Source organism: Gopherus evgoodei, chromosome 3 (assembly GCF_007399415.2).
Source record: "Gopherus evgoodei ecotype Sinaloan lineage chromosome 3, rGopEvg1_v1.p, whole genome shotgun sequence".
NCBI classification, from domain to species: domain Eukaryota; kingdom Metazoa; phylum Chordata; order Testudines; family Testudinidae; genus Gopherus; species Gopherus evgoodei.
The window spans coordinates 107,756,753-107,782,100 of NC_044324.1; the positions used below are offsets into that span (position 1 = coordinate 107,756,753).

Here is a 25,348-nt window from a genome sequence, read left to right on the forward strand (position 1 = left end):
GCACTGCATTGTCCAAGAAGGAGCACAAGTCCCCTCCCTACTGCTCCCTCATTTTTGCCCCTCTGCTCTTGTTATTGTTTCTCAGCTTCCCATCCCCACCCCTTTTCCCCCTTTTATGCCCTCACCTCCATTTTTTAAATCTCTTAACTCCCCCCATTTTTATCCCCATTTTGTTGGAGGAGAAGATTGTTATGGTAAGAGGGCAGCAGCTTCATTTATTTCTGCTTCTTTCCTCTGTTGTTATTGAGCATGTTCAAGTTACTCAGAGCTGATACTGCACCAGAGATCCCTCAGCTCCCCATCCGTGCCTCAAAGGCAGCATTGGAACAGGAGAGGTATGAGCATCACTCTTGGTATGCCAATTTGACAGAGCCACGTCAGCTTCATGGAGAAAGGGGCAGGGTGATCCATGCTGACTGACTATATAGGTAGCCTGAGCCATCATCCCTGCCCCTGCCTTCCCTGATGAAAGTTCATCCCTACTCTGAAAGTCCCAGATACGTGTATAAGATGGTCCTACTTAACATGCGTGTGTTCCTGGGGCAGCACTCTCTTCTCCTTGTGCTACTGACCACCATTGCTCTCAGTGCAGCAACTGTAGTAGCACTAACCCAAGAGGATGTCTGCAAAAAGGATGTTTATCCTCCTCTGTGGCATCAGGCTCCAGGAAGCATAGAGGATTTCCCAGTACATGGCAACAAAATCATCATCAGTGCCTGGAACTATCTAGAGAGACTGGGAGTGTATAAGATCTTGCTCAACTATTCAGCTAAATATTTCATCACATCTGGATCAAATATCCTATGGGGCTTGCCTCTTCAGCTTGGCTGGCAATATCAAACAGGTACAAACTCTCTCCTTAAAAGGGCTGTAATAACTAAATATTTAATAGATAAATGCAGGTTTGTTATTTTCATGGCCTCTTACTTGCAACCAGTACAGTCCCATGCATTCTGAATTTTGCTTTACCCAGAAGAGAGTTAAGTTGCTAGGTTGGAAGGGAACTTTTGAAATGAATGCAATGTCCTTGCGCTGTTGAGCAATAGATATGGGAACTTGATGTTGCCTGGCTGATATGGGAAGATATTGCCACAAACAATGTTAATCAAAAGCCAAGTATGGTTTTTAAAAATCGTACTAGGCCAAAAATAGAGGTAGAAAATTAATAAATTAGTGTCTTAATTCACTGCTTTAAAAAGCATTTCCTGGTCATCTAATTTTATACTGGATGTTGCAACTCTGATTTTAAAATATTAATGGATTGTTTTTGTTGGTGTTTTAATTTGGTAGCTTATGATATCTTCACTGGTAGCTTCAGCATAATTCCTTGAATGGGTTGAAAAATTTTAATTTTTTATGAATTTGTTTTTGAAAATATTTTCAGATCTTGTCCTTTTTTTACCAGCTTGAAAAGCGTGAGAGATTTTTTGAAATTTCAAAGTTTTGACAAAAAGATTTGTGAAAAAATTCAGGAAAATGTTTGTGTAGGCCCAGTCCACAAAAGCCAAGCAACATCACTGTTTTCAGTGATTTGTCATTCCTGTTGTCATTCTTAGTAGACAGCAAAGTGAAAGTATATATATGATACAGGGAGGCATACTTATGCTAACCAGATTAAAGCTAGCCTGCCGCGGAACCTGGATACATATGTGGGTTGCTAGCTCATGCTGAAACCCATGCTGCCAGGTCTACAGTGCTGTTGTTACTGGTGCTAGCAAGTTTAAAGTTAGCATTGATATGCCTACCCACGCTAAAAATCACATCTTCATTTTGCAGTGTTCACATACGCTAAAGGTCTCTCTGGGTCAGAAAGGAGGCACATTAGTAAGAATTTTGTGAGGAATCTTGCCCTGCTACTTACTGTAGTATAACTGTTCTGTGGATAAAGGGAAGCCTCCCACTTAAAGGTGGTGTTAATTCCCCCTATTTCATGTGTTAACAACTGAATTTACCAGTGTTACCATTCAGGAGACTACATTTTCTAGGCAATTTCCTAGCTAAAAAATTGTTGGTAAAATTTTCAAGTAAACATTTAAAAATCACCCTGTTTTGAAATCCCCTGCCTTCCATTGCACAGTGTTGGGAGAAGGTCCTAACTCAAACAATGCCGTGCCTTTGCATCTTCCCAGTGCTATTGGGGAAATTTGGAAAAAAGTTTTAGCTAAACAGGATAGAATCAGTTATCTATTGTAATAAATTCTGCCTAGCTGTTCTTTTCTGCTCCCAGATTTTCATGGGAGGTCTCTCCCTGCAAGTGCCCTCTGGATCAGCACCCCACTTCTAAACCACAATGGATAATAGGAGCCAGAGCACCCCTTATAGGATGGTTCATGCAGTCAGCCAGAATGGGACAGTGCCAAAGCGCAACTCCTCACACTGGGCAGTAGTATAACTCCATAGGTATCAGCGCACAACACTCTTGGTAGTCTCCTGGTTTCTTCTCTGACAAGTTATTCAGCAATTCCTCAGAAATAGGTAGAGTAAAATTTTAATTACCAACACACTTCCCACACATCGACACTGCAACCTCCCATTATTCTGATCTTAATTTAGAATATGAATTCATCAGGGCAGGGACATTATCTTTAATCGCTTTGTTTTGTAATGCGTTATGAATATCTTCAGTGCTATTATGGAGGCTTCGGTAACTAGTGAATCTATGAATCTGTAGCTAAATGTAGTTGAGCAATAGTCTCCAGGGCTGTCACTGTATCGTCTTTCTAAAGCACTTAATTCACTTTAAAAAGCTGAACAACTATCAATTTTGATTTAGATTTGACCCATATCATTGACCAGTTTCAAATTAGGCTCCGAGTAGAGCTGTCAAACAATTAAAAAAATTAATCACAATTAATCGCACTGTTAAACAATAATAGAATGCCATTTAAATATTTTTTGATGTTTTCTATGTTTTCAAATATATTGCTTTCAATTACAACACAGAGTACAAAGTGTGCAGTGCTCACTTTATATTTATTTTTATTACAAATATTTGCACTGTAAAAAACAAAAGAAATAGTATTTTTCAATTCATCTAATACAAGTCCTGTAGTGCAATCTCTTTATCATTAAAGTTGAACTTACAAATGTAGAATTATGTGCAAAAAATAACTGCTTTCAAAAATAAAACAATGTAAAACTTTAGAGCCTGCAAGTCCACTCATTCAGAAAAACAAGTTTACCTGCCTTAGGAGGAGATAATGCTGCCCGCTTCTTGTTCACAATGTCACCTGAAAGTGAGAACAGATGTTCTCACAGTACGGTTATAGCCGGTGTTGCAAGATATTTACATGCCAGATGTGCTAAAGATTCATATGTCCCTTCATGCTTCAACCGCCATTCCAGGGGACATGCGTCCATGCTGATGACAGGTTCTGCTCGATAACAGTCCCAAGTAGTGCAGACCAACCCAGGTTCCCTTTCATCATGAGTCAGATGCCACCAGCAGAAGGCTGATTTTCTTTTTTGGGGGTTTGGGTTCTATAATTTCTGCCTCAGAGTGTTGCTCTTTTAAGACCTCTGAAAGCATGCTCCACACCTTATCCCTCTCAGATTTTGGAAGGCACTTCAGATTCTTAAATCTTGGATCAAAGTGCTGTAGCTATCTTTAGAAATCTCACATTGGTATGTCTAGTTTTGTTCAATATCTTCATTAATGATCTGGAGGATGGTGTGGACTGCACTCTCAGCAAGTTTGCAGATGACACTAAACTGGGAGGAGTGGTAGATACACTGGAGGGTAGGTATAGGATACAGAGGCACCTAGACAAATTAGAGGACTGGGCCAAAAGAAACCTGATGAGGTTCAATAAGGACAAGTGCAGAGTCCTGCACTTAGGACGGAAGAATCCCATTCACTGTTACAGACTAAGGACCAAATGGCTAGGAAGCAGTTCTGCAGAAAATAGCCTAGGGGTTACAGTGGACAAGAAGCTGGATATGAGTCAACAGTGTGCCCTTGTTGCCAAGAAGGCTAACAGCATTTTAGGCTGTATAAGTAGGGGTATTGCCAGCAGATCAAGAGACATGACCATTCTCCTCTATTTGACATTGGTGAGGCCTCATCTGGAGTAGTGTGTCCAGTTTGGGGCCCTACACTACAAGAAGGATGTGGAAAAATTGGAAAGAGTCCAGTGGAGGGCAACAAAAATGATTAGGGGGCTGGAGCACATGACCTATGAGGAGAGGCTGAGGGAACTGGGATTGTTTAGTCTGAAGAAGAGAAGAATGAGGGGGGATTTAATTTGATAGCTGCTTTCAACTACCTGAAAAGGGGTTCCAAAGAGGATGGATCTAGAATGTTCTCAGTGGTACCTGATGACCGAAGAAGTAGTAATGGTCTCAAGTTTTAGTGGGGGAGGTTTAGGTTGGATATTAGGAAAAACTTTTTCACTAGGAGGGTGGTGAAGCACTGGAATGGGTTACCTATGGAGGTGGTGGAAACTCCTTCCTTAGAGGTTTTTAAGGTCAGGCTTGACAAAGCCCTGGCTGGGATGATTTAGTTGGGAATTGATCCTGCTTTGAGCAGGGAGTGGACTAGATGACCTCCTGAGGTCCCTTCCAACCCTGATATTCTATGATTCTATGATTTGCATTTTGTCAAATCTGCAGCAAAAGTGTTCTTAAAATGATGTGCTGAGTCATAGTCCGAGATTGCTATAACATGAACTATATGGCAGAATGCGGGTAAAACAGAACAGAAGACATACAATTCTCCCCTAAGAAGTTCAGTCACAAATCTAATTCATGCATTTTTTTTTAACAAGCATCATCAGCATGGAAGTGTGTCCGCTGGAATGGCGGCTGAAGCATGAAGGGGCATACAAATGTTTAGCATACCTGGTACGTAAATATCTTGCAATGCTGGCTACAAAAGTGCCATGCAAATACTGTTCTCACTTTCTGGTGACATTGTAAATAAGAAGTGGGCAGCAGTATCTCCGTAAATGTAAACAAACTTGTTTGTCTTAGTGATTGGCTGAACAAGAAGTAGGACTGAGTGGACTTGTACGCTCTGAAGTTTTACATTCTTTTGTTTTTGAATGCAGTTATGTAACAAAAAAATCTAAATTTGTAAATTGCATTTTCATGATGAAGATTGCACTATAGTACTTGTATGAGGTGAAATGAAAAATACTATTTCTTTTGTTTATTTTTACAGTGCAAATCTTTGTAATAATAAATAATATAAAGTGAGCAGTGTACACTTTGTATTCTGTGTTGTAATTGAAATCAATATATTTGAAAATGTAGAAGAACATTCAAAAATATTTAATAAATTTCAATGGGTATTCTATTGTTTAACAGTGCGATTAAAACTGTGATTAATTGTGATTAATTTTTTTAATCACGATTAATTTTTTTGAGTCAATCATGTGAGTTAACTGTGATTAATTGATAGCCCTAGTTCCTAGTTGTTTCATTTTGATTGCACAATATATGGAAATATAATAGTAGAAGGAGCTCCAAACTTTTTCGTAGTATGGATCACATCTTACCAGAGAGATTATCTTGTGGACATCTCACCATTCATGATTACACATCTTCCCTTAGGCAAGTACAGCAATTGTTTATATAGAAAATAGTAATCGAAAAGGATTTAATGTATTTTAGATTTCATTTAATGTGATTTATCTGGCAGAAACATATCCAACTCATTCTCCACATACCAAATGCTCTACTGTCCAGCATTTGGGAACCTCTGAAATAGGTATTATAGGACCTGATTCACCAAAGCACATGCGTAAATAGTTTGTTTAATAAGCATGAGACTAAAGCATGTGACATGCTTTAATGGGTGAAATGCTTAATTACAGTGAGGTTACTCACATAATTAATGTTAAACACATGATTTAAATGTGTTGCAGAACAGGAAGAGGATACTTATATTACATCCTTAAATGCCTTCACAGAATCACCATGAGACTGTAAACATGTTTAACATTAAGCACGTGTTGAAGAGTTTGGCTGAACAGGAGTGGGATTATTCAGATGCTTAATATTGAGTACACACTTTTGTGCTTTGTTGAGTTCAGGCCAGGGTTTGGGAGTCTCAATTCACTGGCATTCTGTACTTAGGGGTACAAACCTCCCCAGAGCAGCTGAGTGAGATATTTATGCTGTGCTGTTCATTAGGTGTGTCTGGTACATAAGTGATTTTGCTTCTGTTGTCAAATTAGTATTAACTGTTGTCATTAACAGATAGCTAAGGGTTAATGTTCTTTTACCTGTAAAGGGTTAACAAAGGGAACCAAACACCTGACCAGAGGACCAATCAGAAAACAAAATTTTTCAAATGTCAAGGGAGGGAAGTTTTTGGGTGGGTGTTCTTTGTCTTGGTTCGGTGGCCCTCTCGGCTCTGAGAGTGATCTCTCTATCTCCAGGCTTTCTAATCTTCTGTTTTCAAGTTGTAAGTACAAGGAAAGTAAGACAATAGGTTTATATTTTTTTTTGTATTTACATGTGTGTAGTTGCTGGAATGTTTTAAATTGTACTCTTTTTGGATAAGGCTGTTTATTCATTTTTTTCTTTTAAGCAATTGACCCTGTATATTGTCACCTTGATACAGAGACCATTTTTATGTTTTTTTCTTTCTTTTTATATAAAACCTGTTTGAGTTTTTCACTGGTTAAGGCTAAGGAACGAAGGGAGAGGGAAAATCTCTTTGTGTTAGATTTACTAAGCCTGACTTTGCATACCCTCTAGGTGAGGGGAGAGAGAGATTTGATCTCTCGGTACTTGTGTTTCAAGGACTGAAGCAGGGAATATCCTAGAGTACTCAGGGTGGGGAAATCTGGGAGGAGGTAAAGAGGGGGAAGGGAAGGGGTTATTTCCCTTTGTAGTGAGACTCAGGGCATCTGAGTCTTGAGGTCCCCCAGGGAAGGTTTTGGGGAGACCAGAGTGAGCCAGACACTGGAATTTTCTGGCTGGTGGCAGCGATATCAGATCCAAGCTGGTAATTAAGTTTGGAGGTTTCATGCTAGCTTCTCATGTTCTGAACTCTAAGGTTCAGCTCTGAGTAGGAAAGTTATGACAACTGTGCATTTATAAATGTCAGATTTTTATGTTTTCCAGCTTCAGACAGTTCTATATTTGCAGTTCTCCAAATAAGTTTACAGCCAGTAGTAGCAAAAGCCAATTTATTAATGCATCTTTTATGCACTACAGGAGGCATTGACTGTGAAATTAAACCACTATATTAACAGTAACTATTTTCTTTCACTGAGCCAAATCCTGCATGCTTTACTTATGCAAGAAGTCCCATAGGCTTCAATGGGACTGCTCCTGTGAATAAGGTGAGCAGCTTCTGGCATTCTATTTTGTTTTCATTCAGGCAGGCTAGCAGATCCTTCCAATGTTACCACCTGCAGCCATGGGGCTGGACAGCATCTGTGCATCTCTGTACGAAGCTGGTGGGCCTGTAAGTATGTTATTAGTTTGCTCTTATTTGGAAAGCAAGTAATGACCTAGAAGGTAATTCAGAGTCTTCCATCCACCTGAACTCCACTAAAGTAATTTCAGCATTACACGACTGTGTAGTGAAAGTTCACAGAATGCTATCTAAAACACAAGTAAATTAAAACTTCTTAACCCTGAAACTTGTGAAAGCTTAAATTCTCAACCTTAAAGTGTGGCTGTATTCTGAAAAGTGAATAAAGATGGCAGTGTGGGTTTCCATATTTGGTATCTATCAATGACCCAAGATCCAATTTGTTCATTTTAACTGCCAGCACCACAGCTAGTCAATGATGTGAAAGTCAAGCTAGGTTCTTTCTGGTTCATGCACCAGCATGAAGAATAAAAATCCTGTGGAGCAATTCTATCCTCAGCTGCACCTTCCCAACTCCGCTGTTGTCAATACCATTGGACTGGCGTAGTTGGACAGGAGGAACAGGAGTAGACTAATCCCACAGGAAGCAAGCCTGTGCTCTTATTATCTCCTCCCCTCAGAGTACATGAATCCTTTTCTGAGGTAAAAGTGTAAAGCCATCAGCTCACCCACCAGGTCTGTAGGAGGAACAACTGCCCAGACTTTCGTATAGAAGGGAAAAACACACTGCTCCTACATCAGCAGTTTTCAAACTTTGAGCTGAGTCACCCTCCCCACCTTTCAATTACAATTGTTGGTTGTGCCAGCCCCTCCCACTTTGGGATTTCAGGGCAGGGGAAGGTGCATGTGATGGTCTCTGAGGTGGAACCAGCACTGGGCATGGAGGCTGCCAGCAGTGGAAATGGGCACAAGTGACGCAGATGTTAACCCTGGCCCACCTGCTGGGTGGCCCAAAAAGGTGTCGGGGTGGAGGTTGCCCTCTCTCCCCAAGCCCTGCTGTACAAGGTTGGTACCAGCTGCCCAGCATTGCAACTTGCACCTCTCCCCCACCTTCCTCCATGCCCCCCAGGGAGGTGCACCCCACAGTCTGAAAATCTCTGCTCTACATACATCCAGGCTTGTTAAGTTTCAATACTGGCAGTTGATTTATTGCCCTTTCCTTTAGGCTTATGAGTTTCAGGAACTTATGTAGCAGAATCTTCCGTTTTCCAAAAAAAACTGTGCCAGAGTTTTCAGAACAACAGAGATGCATTCTTTACCAGTTGAGGATTGGAGTGTCTTAATTTACCATTTCACTCTCTCTTTAATTCATAGACATATGGAAATAAGCTCCAAAAACACACACTGAAACAATATAGCCATTTTCCCCCCCCAGAGTTGGTCTTACATGGCAGTATTTCTAGTCTTTCTACTGAAGCCTAATTCCTCAAAGAAAGAAAAAATATTTTTTTTTTAAAAAGAAATCACTAACTTCTTACTGGCCTGTTTGTCACTGAGGGCTACCCACATGCCAGTTCAAAAACTTTAGCTATTCTAAAATGAACCATAAAAAGTACACTTTTCTCTGTTTCCATATCCAAAAATGAATGATCTAGTTCAGAGATTTAAAAGAAATTTGTATTTTATGTCCCGGGTAAGATTTTCAAAAGCAGCTACGTGATTTAGATTCTAAGGCCTCATTGAAAGGCAATGGGATCTGGGCTTGGTGCTTTTGATATGAGACTTGGGCTCTTAGGCCACTTAAGCCTTGCAATGCTGAGTGGAGTAATTCCTGAATACCTTCAAAAAAGCTGGGCCATAGGTGGTTTTGTAATTTTATCTTATGCCTTTTTTCAAAAAGGCAACTGGCAGATAGAAAAAAAACGAGAATGATGCTTTACAGCTTAACATGACTATTTGAGCTTAAAGACACTTACATGGAATAAATGTTTGTTAAAAAAAACCGTTATTTTAGATAGGGCAGGATTTCCTACAGAAAACTTCAATCTTCAAGTTTTTATAACTTTTTTTAATGTTCAACCGATATTATTTTAAAGGGGAGAGACTCTTTCCCCTCCATCACTTCTGCCCCTCACTCCCGAATCTCCCCTGCTCATATTTTGCTGTCATGTGACCCTCTTCCTGCTCCACACCACCTGCTGGCAGGCTGCCTGAATCTACTTCATCCTAGCAAACTCCACAGAAGTGGAGACTTCTGTAATTAAGAGTCTGGCAACAATTCAGACTCGAAAAATATAAATCATGTGACCAGTGGGTGCTCAAACTTACAAAGAAACATAGGAATTGCCAGACGGGATCAAACCATCTAATCCAGCAGCATCTCTCTGACAGTGGCCAGCACCGCAGAGGAAGGTGTGAGAAACCTTGCATTAGGATAACCAGTTTGAATGGGTATCCTGATGTCATCATGTAACCTTAGCGAAATAGAAACATCACTTTACTTTTAACTGTGCTTACACTACCACTCTTCAGCAACATAGTACAGCACATTTGCTACATAGAGCTCACAGTATATGACTTTTTTTGCTATCTTCAGAAAAGATGATCAAATAAACCCATTCCTGGGGTGGAGCAGTGCAAGTATGGGCGTGTGTTGAAGAGTAAACTAGCAAGACGCATGTAAAACACAACAGCTATATCACTTTGTTTATATGTTGCATTTGTCCCCATCCCCATCTGTAAATGTGTGGACTCACCCCTGCGGTGCCTCCTGCTGGTTGCTTTGGGGAATTAGCTCGATTCCAGCTACAGAGCGCCCTCTGCAGGCCGGTGATCCACCTGTCCTCTGCTGGCCCCAGGCCCCTCTCTGGACCTCAGTGCCCCTTTAACTGGGTGTCCCCCCCCAGGGAAACACCACCCCACTATCCCCACTTTGTCTCAGTATTGGCTACTGACCAGTCATTGTCTAGCCCCCACGCCCTGGGGCAGACTGCAGTATCAGCCACTCATCATAGGCAAAGGGGGTTTGGTCTGGCTGCCTTTACCCACCCTCCGGCTGCCCCTCTGCAAGCCCAGTACCTTGGAGGCCTAGAATTAGGCCCTGCAGCCTGGGGAGTTGCTGGCCTAGGGCTTCCCAGCTCCTAAGGCTTTTCCCCCAGCCCTGCCTTCCTTTAGGTTCCCTGGGTGAGTCCTCGAGCAGCCAGGCCTGTCTCTCTCTCCAGTCAGAGAGAGACGGTTTCTGCTTCTGGCTCCCTTGGCCTTCTTATACAGCTTGTGGCATAGCCCCCAGCTGCAGCCACTCCTGCCATCAGCCCAGGCTTCTGGCTCCAGCTACGGCCCCCTTGCCAGGGCTGTTTTAACCTCTTCTCTTCCGGAGCAGGAGTCCACCCTGCTACACCATCCTTTTCTCCTTCTTTGATTGTAAACTTTTCAGTGCTGGGCTTCAATCTCAATACACTTCTGAAGCACCAAGCAAACTTTCACTGCTATGTAAATGGAAAAAAAATGTATCAGGCTTATAAATGTCTGAAGGTAAATATGAGTTTAAAATAAGAGCTGTAATTTGTAATTAAAGGTATGTAATGCATACCTTCCTTCCATGCAGGTTTTTATAGCATGCCCATCATCATGGTAAGTCCCACCTTCTGAGTAATAGAGCATTGTCAAACAAGGAGTGCTGCTGACACTAACAGGAGACAATGTCAAACCTTTAGTATCCTTCTGACTGAGTGTAAAGCTTGAGGGCATGAGCAGAGTCAACTACATACTGTATTTTAACTAGCATCATTCTCATATTATGGAAATGTGTCTTCATAGGAAAAGAAAGAGGCTATATGATCTTCATCCACTTTTCCCCCAAGCATGCAGTACAAATACACCACAGACTTCCAGATCTGTTTGATGAGCCCCTACTTAAATAGTCAGAAATACAATTACCGTTACCACTATCTATTTTCGATCACTGGTTTGTTATTTCAGAAAGCCTGCCTCAGAGTGAGCCACCAAGACAACCAATATTCTTATAAATAAAACCATATTTTGGGGCCATTCCTGAATTTCTTGTGCACCTAAAATTCAATGAGTTTGGGGGGGCAAAGGAATGCTAGGAGACTGGGAGTGGGGAGAAAAAAAAGAAACTTCTTCCAGCAGCTAGATGGAGATCAAAGACTTAAAAATCAGGAGGCATCCACAATCTATATACTGTTACAAAGCAAAGAGCCCCATAGACAATACCCTGATAAGAATGTCAGCACCTTTTCCTTTCCTAGATGCTAAGCGTGAGTGCTGGGCTTCTCACCAGGATAAGGCCCATGGAGCTAATTTTCATACCAACTTTTGACTTGTGAGTTTAGTCTCATGCTTGTGTCTGGTAAACTTTTAAGCCCTGTACATGGTAACATTTAAGGGCCTAATTTTTCAAGTTGCTACGTACTGAAAACTTTCAACTCCCATTGACTTAACAACAATCAGACTGTCATGTGTAAATGACTGATGATTTTGAACATTAGCAGAGGCAGAATCTCACTGTTTTCTCTAGATAGGCATGTTTCATTCACTTGCAACTGTCATCTCTTTTTATTTTCATGCATTATTATAGCTGTGAATTACTATCTGAGTATTATACCATTTCTGGGTGCCATGGAAGCTGGTTTCTTTGGACAGTTGCAACATGAGATAAAAATATTACCACCAGAAGAGCTAAGAGCAGACTTCTGCTACAGCACTGCCGACTGCCATTCCCACATTCCAAAAGTCATGGATGCATGGAAGGCTTATTTTGAGGTAAATCATCTTTTTTTTTGTTCCTAGTTGGTGATAGATGATACCAAAATATTGCTTTTTAAAGTTATTATTAATGTTTAAGAATCAGAGGGCCTGATTCACATCTCATTAGTATCAGCGTCAGTTAGGAGAAATCCAAATGAAGTCAATGGAGTTACCATGATGTAAAACTAGTTAGAGAGCAGTATCACATCCAAAATTTTTAAAGTTTGTAGCTTTATTTCTTCACTCAAAATAATTCTATGTTTTGGAATCTGACTCAAGAGATTGTTATGCTAATGCCTATACTAGTAATTTGAGAGCTGTGTTATGGCTATATAAAGAACAGAAATGTGATAGAGAATATTCTCCTTCAGAAATGCCCTTATCCTACTTTTATATGATCCTTTTGCTTCTTTGAGTGTCAAGAGAGTTGTTGAAAGTTTCACTCAGAAAGGCACTCTTCTGCACACGTACTCAGTCTCTCCCTCTCACTTCATACCTTTTCCCTAAAAAAGAGGTGACAGTTTCTTCTCCATCCCAAGTTTCAATAATGATTCCTTTAGTTAGACTTCCTCTCAGATTTTTTGTGACCAGCCAGAAATGCAAATATTATAATGTCCAGTCACCAGAGACTCAAAGTCTAAAACAAAAATTCTCTTGGTAAGCTAGACAGATGAACTAGAAAGCTGAAGGGTATGAGTGGATCAGTCATTACAGATATTTTAAGTTTATTTGTCTGAAATAATATGTTGAGAAGATTATAATCAAACAACTAAAATTATAATCCTAACCTAAAAGACAGCTAGCAGGATAAATTTGACAGCTCTCATTCTTTCAGACTTCCTGAAAATCTATATCAATGCACTTGAAAGTGTGTAAGAGATTGCTCAAGTAAGACCAGGAAGACAAGGATTGTAGCATGGAAAATTCCATGATGTCAAAACACAGAACTGTTGTTTATAACAAGACTTTTTAATAAAAAAATTCCCCACTGTTGTGAATACCAGTTCAGCTCCACAAGTTTTGGAAACCTACAGGAAGCATTTTGTTTTGTTTGTAAAATCAACAACATATCCTAACAATTTCTTGGGACCTCTCCACATTCCAAAAAATCAGGTAAAGCCACTGCACAATTTAATTTAAAAATCAGTGTCCACTTACTGTAGGAGTAAGAGGTAATCCAATGGGTACCAACCCCTTTGTTTATTGTTGACTTGTTTTATTTCTTATCTTCCCCTTGGAAATGATATCCTCAGCTGAATCATTCATTACAAGTACAGCAAACTATAGAAGAATTCAGTCTGCATTTTTTCCCCAACTCTAGCAGCAGTTTCCCATATTTTAAAAAGCAAAGTGGAACTGTGATGAAATGTATCCATTTAAACAGGAATTTTAAATTACAGAATGCCTTCTGGTTGCAAATCCAACTATTTCAGAGTCAGAAAAAGCACCACTTTAGGAGCAAAATACAATGTGTGTCATCCAGTTGTAGGCCTGATGCATAAGATACTGGGTAAAATTCTATGTTGTGTATTATGCAGTAGATCAAAATAGATCAGGGGTCAGCAATCATTCAGAAGTGGTGTGCCGAGTCTTCATTTTTCACTTTAATTTAAGGTTTCACATGCCGGTAATATATTTGATTGGTTTTTAGAAGGTCTTTCTCTATAAGTCTATATATTATATAACTAAACTAGTGTCGTATTGTAAAATAAACAAGGTTTTCAAAATCTTTAAGAAGCTTAATTTAAAATTAAATTAAAATGTTGATCTTATGCCGCCAGCCCACTCAGCCCACTGCTGGTCTGGGGTTCTGTTCACCTAGGTCAGCAGCAGGTTGAGTGGGGCCTGCGGCCAGGACTCCGGCTGGCAAGGGTCCGGCAGCCAGAACCCCAGACCAGCAGTGGGCTGTGCGGGGCCAGCAGCCAGGACCCCAGAGTAGCTCAGCCCACTGCCACTCAAGGGTTCCATCCACAGGCTCCTGCCAGCCGGGATCTCAGCTGCTGGACCCGCTCAGCCCGCTGCTGGTCTGGGGTCCCGGCCCTGCCCACACACAGTGGGTACCTACCTTCTCCCTGGTTCTGGCCCATTCTCTTCCTTTCTCTGCACTGAGCTGAGGGTGGGAGTGCACTGAGCACAGGACTGGGGGTGAAGGAGCAGGCTGGGGGTTGGGGTGTAGGGTCTGGCCAGGAGCTAGAATGAGGGAGGGGCTTAGGGTTGGGGCAGGAGGTTTGGGTGTGGAGCACTTACCTGGGCAGCTCCCTTTGGTGCAAGGGGTGCAGGTGGGAATATGAGATTTTGTGTGTGTGTGTGTGTGTGTGTGTGTGTGTGTGTGTGTGTGTGTGTGTGTGCGCGCGCGCGCGCGCAGAAGCTCCCATTTGGTGCAAGGGGTGCAGGTGGGAATATGGGTGTGGGTGTGTGTGTGTGTGTGCGCAGAAGCTCCCATTTGATGCTCAGTGGGGATGTGGGGGGTGCAAGTCAGGCTGTGGGGGGTGCATGGGATGTGGGGGGCTGGATATGTGGGGAGGTGCAAGAGTCAGGGGAGAGGGCTGGGGTCATGTGAGGGGGGTGCAGGTGTCAGGACAGCGAGGGCTGGGTATGTGTGGGCGTACCAGAGTCAGGGCTGGGGTTGTGGGGGGGTGAAGGAGGCAAGCAGAGGGCTGGGTGTGTATGAAGGGGGTACAGGGCTCAGGGCAGTGGCCTGGGGTTTGTGTGGGGCCCAGGGCTCAGAGCAGAAGGCTGGGTGTGTGTGGCAGGGGGTCAGAGCAGGGGGCGGGAGGGAATATGCCCCTATTCCACCCACCCACCCCTTCCCCAAGGCCCTGCATCCACTTCTTCTCTGCAGACCCCAGGACTCCCATGCCCCATCCAACCCCCTCTGCTCCCTGACTGCCCCCTCCAGAGACCCCCCCTAGCCACCCACCCAGGATCCCACCCCACCCCTCCCTGTCCCCTGATTGCCCCCCCTTATCCAACTCCCATGGCCTCAGACCCCTTACCATGAGGCTCCTAGCAGCATGTTCTGCTCTGCTCAGAGCCAGAAATGCTGCCCCGCAGGAGTGGGCAGACCTGCCCCTCAAAGCTCTGTGCGCATGGCGGCAGGGCTCCAGGGGAGGGGGGAGCGTGTCTGCCTCCCAATGGAGCCAAACACTGCCCCACAGAAGCACGCAGACCTTGCCCCCAGAGCGCTGCACATGCGGCAGCATGGCTTCAGGGGAAGGGGGAGGGGAGGGAAAGGGCTGGCGGCTTGCTGTGCTTGGCTGGATGCTCTGGCCCGGGAGCGTAGATCCCGCAGCTTGCCGCGCCAGGAGAGTGGGGCCATTTGCCCACCCCTGCATTAGGGTGTGCTGGGCACACTCGGCACACCCTGTGCACACGCCTATGCTTCTGCCCCTTGTCCTCACAGGGGGGAGGGGCGGAAAGAGTGGAGAAGAGCGGGCCGGGCCGGATTTTTAATGGTCTGCTGCTCCAGCAGGCAGCAGTGGGCCATTGAAAATCTTTGGCATGCATGCCATAGGTTGCTGACCCCTGTACTATATTATCAGAATGGTACCCCTTCTCCATCTCTTCCCCTGGCCCCCAATTGTGTCTTCTAGATTCAACCTGGCTCCATTGAAATCAATGACAAAATCTCATTAACTTTAATGGGATCATGACTTCACCTTGTAAATCTATTAATCATTCTCCCCCCACCCCCGGTGTCAAATATTAAGCTATAATCAATATGCAACATCCCCACATTCTAACTATTTAAAAGCAATTTTCCCCAGTTAACAAAACGTTTTTCAAAATAATTGTTTTCCAAGTAACAAAGTATTATGCATTTTTTAAAAATATTCTCTGCTGGTAATATTTTTATGTTCTGCTTCTGCTTTAGTATCTATTATCCACTGAACGGAAATCTGAAAGGCCCACAGCATCTTCCTTCTCAACAGAAAAAAATGAAACATTGCATTACTTATGGGAAGCGCATGTAGCATCCATTTCTTATGCAGTTCCAAAGTTCAGAAACAGGTAAGAGAAAGCTGCAAAAGTAGGATCACAAGGGAATAATTCCCCAGTTCCATGTCCATTAGTAGGCACCGTATTTGCAAGGTTTAGTATAATTTGCTTGCTCCTCATGCACCTGAGTCTTTAGTTATATTGTAATGGTATATGTTCAATAAGATTCTTATATTCAAAGAGTCTGACAGGAACCGCAACATGAACGCTCCTTCTAGAAAATGGCAGGGCACCAAACAACCTAAATCATGGCTGAAGTGGCAAGAAGACCAGGAGATTTATCATTTTGGGGCAGTGTATACATGAATGAACATCCTAAAGAATGGCAAAGCCGCTGGTGTAGATGACATTAACAAAGAACAAATCAAATACTTCTGACCAGCAACAAAGATCTGGTTATTCAAGTTGTTTAACACATGCTCAGCCACATATAAAATCCCCAGTGTCTGGAAGTGAGCAGGTGTCATCACACCCCTTAAGCCAGGGAAGGATGAAATGGAGCTGAAGAACTTAAGGCCTATAACCACTGCTAAGCCACCTCTACAAATTATATGAGCATTTCATCTTAAACCACCTTTCACCACTTGTTGAAAAGCAACTAATCCCAGAGCAAGCTTTGAAAAGCGTATGGTAACAGGCTCTATCAGCAGCAAATGACACAGAGAATCACCAAAGATTCCTTACTACACAAAAATGACCATACTGCATCAGACCAATAATCCATCTAACCTTCTGGGATAAAAGTATCCTACTTTCTAACATTGGCCAATGAAAGGTGCATTAGAGGGAATGAACAGAACAGGCAATCATTAACTGATCCATCCTTGTCGTTCACTCCCAGCTTCTTGTCAGAGGCTAGGGACACCCAGAGCATGGGGTTGCATCCCTGATCATCTTAGCTGATAGCCATTGATGAACCTACCCTCCATGAACTTATCTAATTCTTTTTTACATCCTGTTATAGTTTTGGCCTTCACAACATCCCCTGGCAATGAGTTCCCTGGGTTGACTGTGAATTATGTAAAGTAGTACTTCCTTTTTGTTTGTTTTAAACCTGCTGCCTGTTAGTTTCATTGGTGACCCTGGTTTCTTGTGTTATGTGAAGAAGGAAGTAACAATTCCTTATTCACTTTCCCCACACCATTCAGGATTTTATAGACCTCTATCAAATTCTCTTTTAGTCACTTCTTTTCCAAGCTGAAAAGTCTTGGCTTTTTAATCTCCCCTCATACGGAAGCTGTTTTATACTTTTTATCACTTTTGTTTCCCTTCTCTGTGTCTTTTCCAATTCTAATGTATCTTTTTTGAGATAGGGTGACCAGAACAGCACTCAGTATTCAAGGTGTGGGAATACCATGGATTTATATAGTGGCATTATTATATTTTCTGTCTTATTAGCTATCCCTTTCCTAATAGTTCCTAACATTCTGTTAGCTTTTTTTGACTGCCGCTGCACATTAAGTGGATCTTTTCAGAGAACATGTTTTCCTATGTGCACTACTTTGCATTTATCAGCATTGAATTTCATCTGCCATTTTGTTGTCCAGTCATCTCATTTTGTGAGATCCCTTTCTAGCTCTTCTCAGTCTGCTTTCAGCTTAGGTATCTTGAGTAAAATATACTAAAATATAGAACATGACAAAAGATCACCACCTCCTACAACTGATACAATCTCTTTTAGAGAGCTGACATTTTTATATCAAACTATGCAGGAAGAACTACCAATGATGGCAACAGAAAAATGGCCTACCACAGGGGATCTGACTCTTGCCAATACTTTTCAACCAATCAATCATCTTGGCACAAAAGTGTATCTATGCCCATTACCTATGTGTTGCTGCCCAAGCCAAGGATTTTGCCCAGAGCTACGTTAAAATTAATGAGGTCTGGGCTATCAGTTTATTACCAAGAACCAATTGTGGACCAAACCAGCCAAAACACAGGTGAGACTCTTCCATTTTTGGTGCCATGAGGCCAATAGTCACTTGCTGGAGGATTCTCTGCACCTTAAAGTCTTTAAACAATGATTTGAGGACTTCAATAGCTCAGACATAGGTTAGGGGTTTATTACAGGAGTGATTGGGTGAGATTCTGTGGCCTGCGTTGTGCAGGAGGTCAGACTAGACGATCATAATGGTCCCTTCTGACCTTAAAGTCTATGACTCTATGACTCAGCATCATCTGGAATGGGGCACCATTTGCCCACTATCTCCCTAGGAGTGATGCTAGAACTCACTCTCTCCTTTAAGTCACATGTGGAGAAGATAAAAGGCAAAGTTAGTGCACAGAATAACATACTCAGGAAGCTTATAAAGTCAAATTGGGAAGCCCACCCAGCAACACTAAGAGCCACTGCACTTGCTCTTTGCTATTCAACGGCCAAATACTCATATCCAGAGTAGAAAAGATCAGCTCATGCAAAGAATCTGGATCTTGTTCTGAATGAACAACAATAAAAACAATAAAACCAACAAACGTGAATAGCCTATATGTGCTAGCTGGACTCGCTCCATTGGATATCAGGAGACCAGTCACAAATAAAATGGAACTATTACAACAAGCCAACTATATCAGACATCTGTTTTGTGGCTATACTGCGGCAGTGAGCCACCTGAAATCATGGAAAAGCTTTCTTGCTGCAACGGAACTGCTTAAAAAAATCACTGACTGCCACACAACTGGAAATGTAACACATATGACTAGAAATACTTATCAAGGATGTCAAAATGCACATTGACATTGTTGGACATCTTCTCACAGACACAGAATAGGGTTGATTGACCTGGAGATGTTTAAATCACCTCTGAACAAGAGTTGACTGCTCAAAAGTCAATATGTGGAAGTGGGGCTACTCCAGTGACCCAGAAACATGTGACTGAGGCAAAACACAACCCATGGAACATCTGTTGGTCTGCCAGATCCTGCCAGACCTCACTAGGGCCACAGGCCAGGCCATATTATGTGCCCAATACTGGAAAAAACTATGACTTCAGTGGAAGGACATGAGAAGAAGATGGGCCTGATTCAGAGCCCACTGATTTCAACAGGACTTAACTTCAGTAAGTTTTGGATTAGTCTCCTAGAGAGATTTCATGAGTGACTTCCTCCAGTCCTTTCATCTACTGCCTCCATATTCATCACTTTGCTTTGCACTGAACACAATCATTTCATCCTGTGCACACTCTAATTTACTCTTTCCCCTTGTTTGCTCTGTACCTCAGTTTCCCTACTGTTAAATGGGGATAATGGTACTGACTGCCTTTGTAATGCATTTTGATATCTATGGATTAAAGTGCTATATAAGAGCTAATTATTGTTCTTAGCATTATTTTAGGTATCCATTCAAATCTTATTCCCACTCAGTTGTTTGGGTCATGATACTACTTAAAACCAAGTTAGAGAAATAATACCACCAATGCTATCAACCATATACAGGAGTGAACTTGAGAGGAAATCTGCAGCACTGCCCTTACAATAACAAGCATTAGAACATTATTATTCTCGTAAAAGCAGCAAAGAGGCCTGTGGCACCTTATAGACTAACAGATGTGTTGGAGCACGAAAGCTCATGCTCTAATACGTCTGTTAGTCTATAAGGTGCCACAGGACTCTCTGCTGCTTTTACAGATACAGACTAACACAGCTACCCCTCTGATTATTATTTTTATATCTATGCATAGTCTTAATCATTCTGCCATCATATGTAGGAATTAGAGCTGGTTGAAAAAGCCAATTGTTTTTCACAGGAAAATTTGAAAAATATTTGTGTTTTTTTTCTGAAATTTCCCATGGAAAATTTTCAGTTTCTTGAAAAAAGTAAACAAATTCAACATTTTTGGAATTTTGCCCAAAGGCCTTGTAAGGGGTTTGCTCTACCCACCACTGGATGGCGCCACCTTCTGGCATTTCTGGGAATTAACTTAGTCAGGCCGATGCCTTGTCCAGCTGTTGCATGTTGTCCCTCCACCTTGGTCTCTGTCTGCAGCCTGGTTCTTGCTCCAGGAGTTGTTGCGTCCCCTTTCTGACTCAACCCTCTGGCTAGGTCACTTATCATGGTTTTCCCTTCTAGGGCGGGAAGTCTCTTCTCCAAAACAGGCTCAAAGAGTCTTCTGATGCACTACCCTACCAGTGCCACTTCCCCGGTGGCTGGTTAGGGAACCCTAGCCCACCTACTACTCCGAGATCCAGCTCAGGCACCCTCTACTCCACAGTCAACATTTGTTCTCCCCCGAACTCTTCATTTCCCTGAACTCTTTCCTAACCTTCTGGTTCTCCCTTCCTTCTCTGTGGCTGCCAGATTCATGGGTTCATCATCCCAGGGAGCAACTGCAGCCTCCAGGTCTCTGCAGCCTCCAAACACTTCTTTCTGCTCCCAGAGAGTGGCTGCAGCCTTTCCCACCAGCCCCTTCTGTTGCCAATCTCCTGGCTTTTGTAGAAGCTCCACCAGTCACTCGCAGGTGAGCTTCTAACTAGCTGCCTGCAGCCTAACTCTCTCTTGCTTACAGCCTAATTTAGCTGATTTGGGCACACCTGGCCTAATTCAGCTCTTGCAGGGCTAGTGTGAGGAGGACACCCCATCACGGGCCTGAACATTTTAACCAAAATAAACTTTTTCTACAAAAAAATGTTTGGTTTAGTCAAAAAGCCACTTTCTGTTGAAAAGAAATGATTCTAGGATAAAATTTCAGCCAGTACAAACTATCAGAGAAACAATTATATAATGGAGGCACTGGTCATGACTCCACAATTAAGGCTGCATTCCATTTTGCACGTAAAGTATGGATTCAATGTATTTCTTTAGGATGAGATATACAGCATATCCTTCCCAAACTTGCAATGCTTATTCTCTGAGTACATCACTGGTTTTCTGAGAATTTACCAGCAAATCTATTCTTTAGTTTGTGAGCCAGAATTAATTAAAAACTGGGTGGTTCTTTAGGAAGTTTAGCATCTGTGTCAGTCTTTCCTTTGTCCCAAATAATCTTTGCAACAGAATAATACAGGCACTTCAAAAATTCCTTATATTTAAAATTAAACTGAAATCCTGTTCAAAGGCTACATTTAAATTTGGTTGTAGTTAAGATATTAACTTAGTTTTTATTATTATATAGGTAACAGGCAGGCTCAGGTAACTCTTAAGTAGGGCCACTGTGACTTCAGGTAACAGCCAATCATCACCCTTCCTTTACCGCTAATTTGCATGCTGCAGTTCTATTAGTCATAATGACTCAGTGGTATGAGGGAGACTAGTCACACATCAAGAATTCTCATTGGTAGACTACTGAGACCAGATGTCACTGCTCTTTACAGTTTGCATGGCCATATTCTAGTTTGTGCATCAGTGCTTGAAAGGCTCTGCAACGGCACTTCAAACAGCTCAGTTGCATGCCAAGGTAGCACTGCCAGGGAAACTGAGAGAGGAGCACCAGAGGAGCTCTTAAGTCACAGTGATATTGAGACTCTCGGACTAAGCTCTCCCTGCTACCCCTTTCACATATCTCTGGTCTCACTAATGCAGTCCTTTAAAGCAACAAGTCAGTTATGAATTAAGGCATTTTACATTTTAGATGTAATGCAATATAAATGGTAGATTAATGAGCTCTGGTTAGGATTAATTTACCTGTTAACTTTGAGTTTTTATTTCTTTCAGCTTAAAATATATGTCTGGCCCTGAAGCAAGTTTTGGGGAGAATTGGGCTAATGCTGTGGATTTCATTGCGACTACACGTTTTTCTGCAGATCTACAGAACACAAACTATTTCCAGGCTTTCTTACCACCGCGGATGCTTTCTGAACATGATCAAGCCCCATTCATTAGTGACTTCAGTCCAGCGCAAAACCAAGTCTTGCTTTCATTATGTGTTCTTCACAAAACAAATGAATTGACAGGTAAGAGCCACCCATATATATCACACCTTATCCATCATCTGTATAGTAATTAAAAAAAAAAAACACACGTAAATGGGTCAACCAACAGAGTGTGTGGAGACAACTTTGATTAGGCATTGCGATGATAGTGTGTGTGTGCATGTACATACATCTAAGCAAGTGACATCATGCTTTTTCCCCAATTATCAAAGGTGTCATATAAATTCTAGTCTTTTTTAAAGTTAACATGAAAGCTGTAAAATAAGTTATACAGCATCATCTGATGGCAATGTTTAGAACTACAAGCTCCTACAGTTCCAGTTCATTTACAGTTACACTGCTTATATCTCTTTATTTAGTTTTCTTTATTTAGGAAAAGATGTTGGCATCTTGAAATGAAAATACAGTACAGTATAAGTATAGTGATATATAATAAGTCTGAAAGAAATCTTTAACTCACACAGTATTCATGTACAACAATACAGAACACATGTCAAAACTGTTACTGTGACAAGCTCTCTGATTTGTGAATTCAGTATGTGCTTGTGTCATTCTGATGTTTCTTTGAGAGCTGCAAGAAAGAGTTCTTGGTGTAAAGGCCTTCTCACAGGAAACTTTCAGAAAGACCACAGAACTTGTAGTCAAAGAGCACTGAATAAATGTAAGAGCTGGATTATCTATAGAGATCTTTCTTTTAGATGTTCCAGTCTTCATGGAACTTCAGCACAAACAAATTTTCATAAAACAATGGTCTTTCAGTAAGACTATCTTTTCTGTCCTTCCTCCTGTAATGCCATTAGAGTATGCTTGGTAGGAATTTGTTTTACCAGTTGGTTATCTGTAGGATTTTTATCGTATAGGAACCAGTCTTATGTTTAATTGTGTAGATGAGGACAGCCATGGTCAGTCTGATGTCTGCTTGGAAAGGGCTTCTGTAGCTAGGGACACCTGCCAATCTACTCTGAAATACTTGAGGCCCACTGAGTGGTTTGAGAATCAGGATTAAGACTTTAAATTGCACGTGAGTTGGGATTGGAGCCATTGCAGTGACTGGAGCACTGAAATGTTGTTTCCTTATCACTAAAACTCAAATGACAGGCTGTGGCAAGTTGCTGGCCTTCACTTTCAACTCCAGGTTTTAGTGAAAACAAGCCTGGAATTGACCACAGTATGGATCACTATGACCAGCTCCACCTCTAACAAGGATTGGGTGAAAGTGCCTTGCCAGCCAAAAGGTAATGCAGGGAATTTCTAGCCACTGATGCCATTTGGGTGTCCAGGAGATGGAACAGTCCAGAAGGACCCTGAGTCTGTCATGCCACTTGATTAGAGGACTGACACGTTCTACTGAGGGAAATGTGCTTTTGGATAGTCATTCATACTTTTATGCTCTTGCCACTACTGTCATCTCCATCTTATCTGGATTAAGTTTCAGCCAGCTACTCCTCATCCAGGTGCTTATCTCCTTCAAACATCGGGGAAGCTAGGTGGCAGAGCAGCTGCCCTGTTCAATGTGGAAGAGATCTATAGTTGGGTGTTATCTGTATATTCGTGCTGCTCAAGATCACAGCATCCCCAAGTGGGTGAATGGTTGCATTGAATAACATGGGAAAGAAGCCTGACCTTTTTGGCACTCTGCAAATGGGTGCTCTAGAGGCAGATCTCCACTTTCTGTGATCTGTCGGACACCAGAGATCAGAGGGAGAGCTCAGCCTCCGGTTAAGTGTCTCAGAAGACTCAACTGTGTTCGTACGTGGCTGGGTACCTAAAGGAGAGCATCAGCATGTCTAGTATCATCCCAGTGCTTTAGCTGGATGTGAAACCTCACTGTGAAGAGTTTATTGTAGGATTACAACAGCTGGTGGTGAAGCTCTTTGTTTCTTCTCCAAAATTGGGAGATTAGACACATCTCCCACTTCCTCCTTCAGAACTCTCAGTTGAAACTGACATTGTCCCAAAATCTTTCCTAGCTTGTTCTCTATCCCAATAACATGTCTTCATCCTCTCTGAACTGAACTTTTGTCCTATATCTTCTTTTCTTGGCTTGTCATTTCTTGGCCCTGGTTCTGCAGGCTGTTGAGCACTTCCTGTGAGATACTGAGTCTCCTCTGCTCAGGCTGATGTCAATGGGATTTGATGGGTTTTGGTACTTCACGGAACTGGGCCCTTGGACTGTAAGCTCTTTGGAGCAGGCAGGGAACATGTCTCAACCTATGTCTGTGAAGAAACACCACATAAATGTCTTGTGCTAAGTACATTTTTATTGCCAGAAGTTGTAGAGATTTGAAACAAAGTGCAAGGAGCTTTATGCAAACAGGCAATAAAACCCAGCCATGCTCAGCCATAACCATCTTTTCCAACCTGGTGTAAACATCTGCCTTCCAGGTGCCTAGTTTAGGCTGCTCCCTACTGTCCTCTAGTCTCCTCTAACTAGCAGGAAGCTATATTTATAGAGCTGTCCCCATTGCCCCCCCACCATTTATTAGTTCCTGCTTGATGTCATCATTCAGGAGCACCAATTCTGTTTAGGTTTTTATACTGTACTCATTACTGTGGTATCAGAGAACTGCCTTTTTATAGCACTCTTTTCTCACAGATGGCAGCAGGAAGAAGTGAATACTCTGTACATTGGTGTTAGTGTATGGTTTCTGAACCACCACATACACACTGTCAGCTGGAATAACTGATAGGCTGTATGGAAACATTAGTGTCTCCCCCGCCCCCATTGGCTTGATCACTCTTTGAAGACTCAGTTTGGCAGCCGTGCAAAACCTGGATGAATTTTAAAAGAAAAATAAAAAAGCGTGTGATCATAACTGCTAGCACATTGTCTTTTAAACACAGACACTATGCGTATTTGTCAAACAAGATCCCAACATCTATATTTGATCATCCTTTCTTGCCATGGGGTTGATGAGAGAACTTACCCAGTTGTTAATCACTACCACAACACCCTAATTTGACAGACCAGTTTCTGTCTCCATATATAGTTTTAAATGATTATTATGCAGGCAGCCCACTTCTGTTTTGTACATATTATCTTCCACTGTTCACACTTTGGTAGTAGGTTTCAGCAGAGGTGATGGTCTTCTTGCCCCGGAAAGCTCATCCTACTCTTTTGTAGTGGCATTGATTTTATGGTAGCAGTTTGTTTCTTTCTTTCTTTCCAAGGTGGAGCCTTGCTGCTGCTGTGGAGAATGATTATGTCTACTGAAGCAGGAAGGGCAATGATACAGAGTCTAATTGAAAACTTGGTTACATGCCCTGGAGTTTGATCCGGTGAGAATAAATAATGATTTGAGCTGAGCTATTTTGACAGCACTTCATGTCTTAAAAACAGTTCCAACATGAACCTGATTGATTCAACTATTTAACCCACAGTATATCGGGTGACCTGATAACATTAACTCCTTGAAGCAGGATTTCCTACGTAGCCACGTTAGT

General features: G+C 42.1%; 1 protein-coding gene across 1 annotated transcript; it reads left to right on the forward strand.

Moving 5' to 3' along the window:
- Positions 1-465: 465 nt before the first annotated feature.
- Positions 466-25,179, forward strand: C3H6orf58 (chromosome 3 C6orf58 homolog). Its single transcript, XM_030554362.1, has 6 exons — positions 466-844; positions 7,334-7,420; positions 11,868-12,052; positions 15,912-16,048; positions 21,687-21,925; positions 25,076-25,179. The coding sequence occupies exons 1-6, from the start codon at positions 466-468 to the stop codon at positions 25,177-25,179; spliced, it is 1,131 nt and encodes a 376-aa protein (XP_030410222.1).
- The last annotated feature ends 169 nt before the right edge of the window (positions 25,180-25,348 follow it).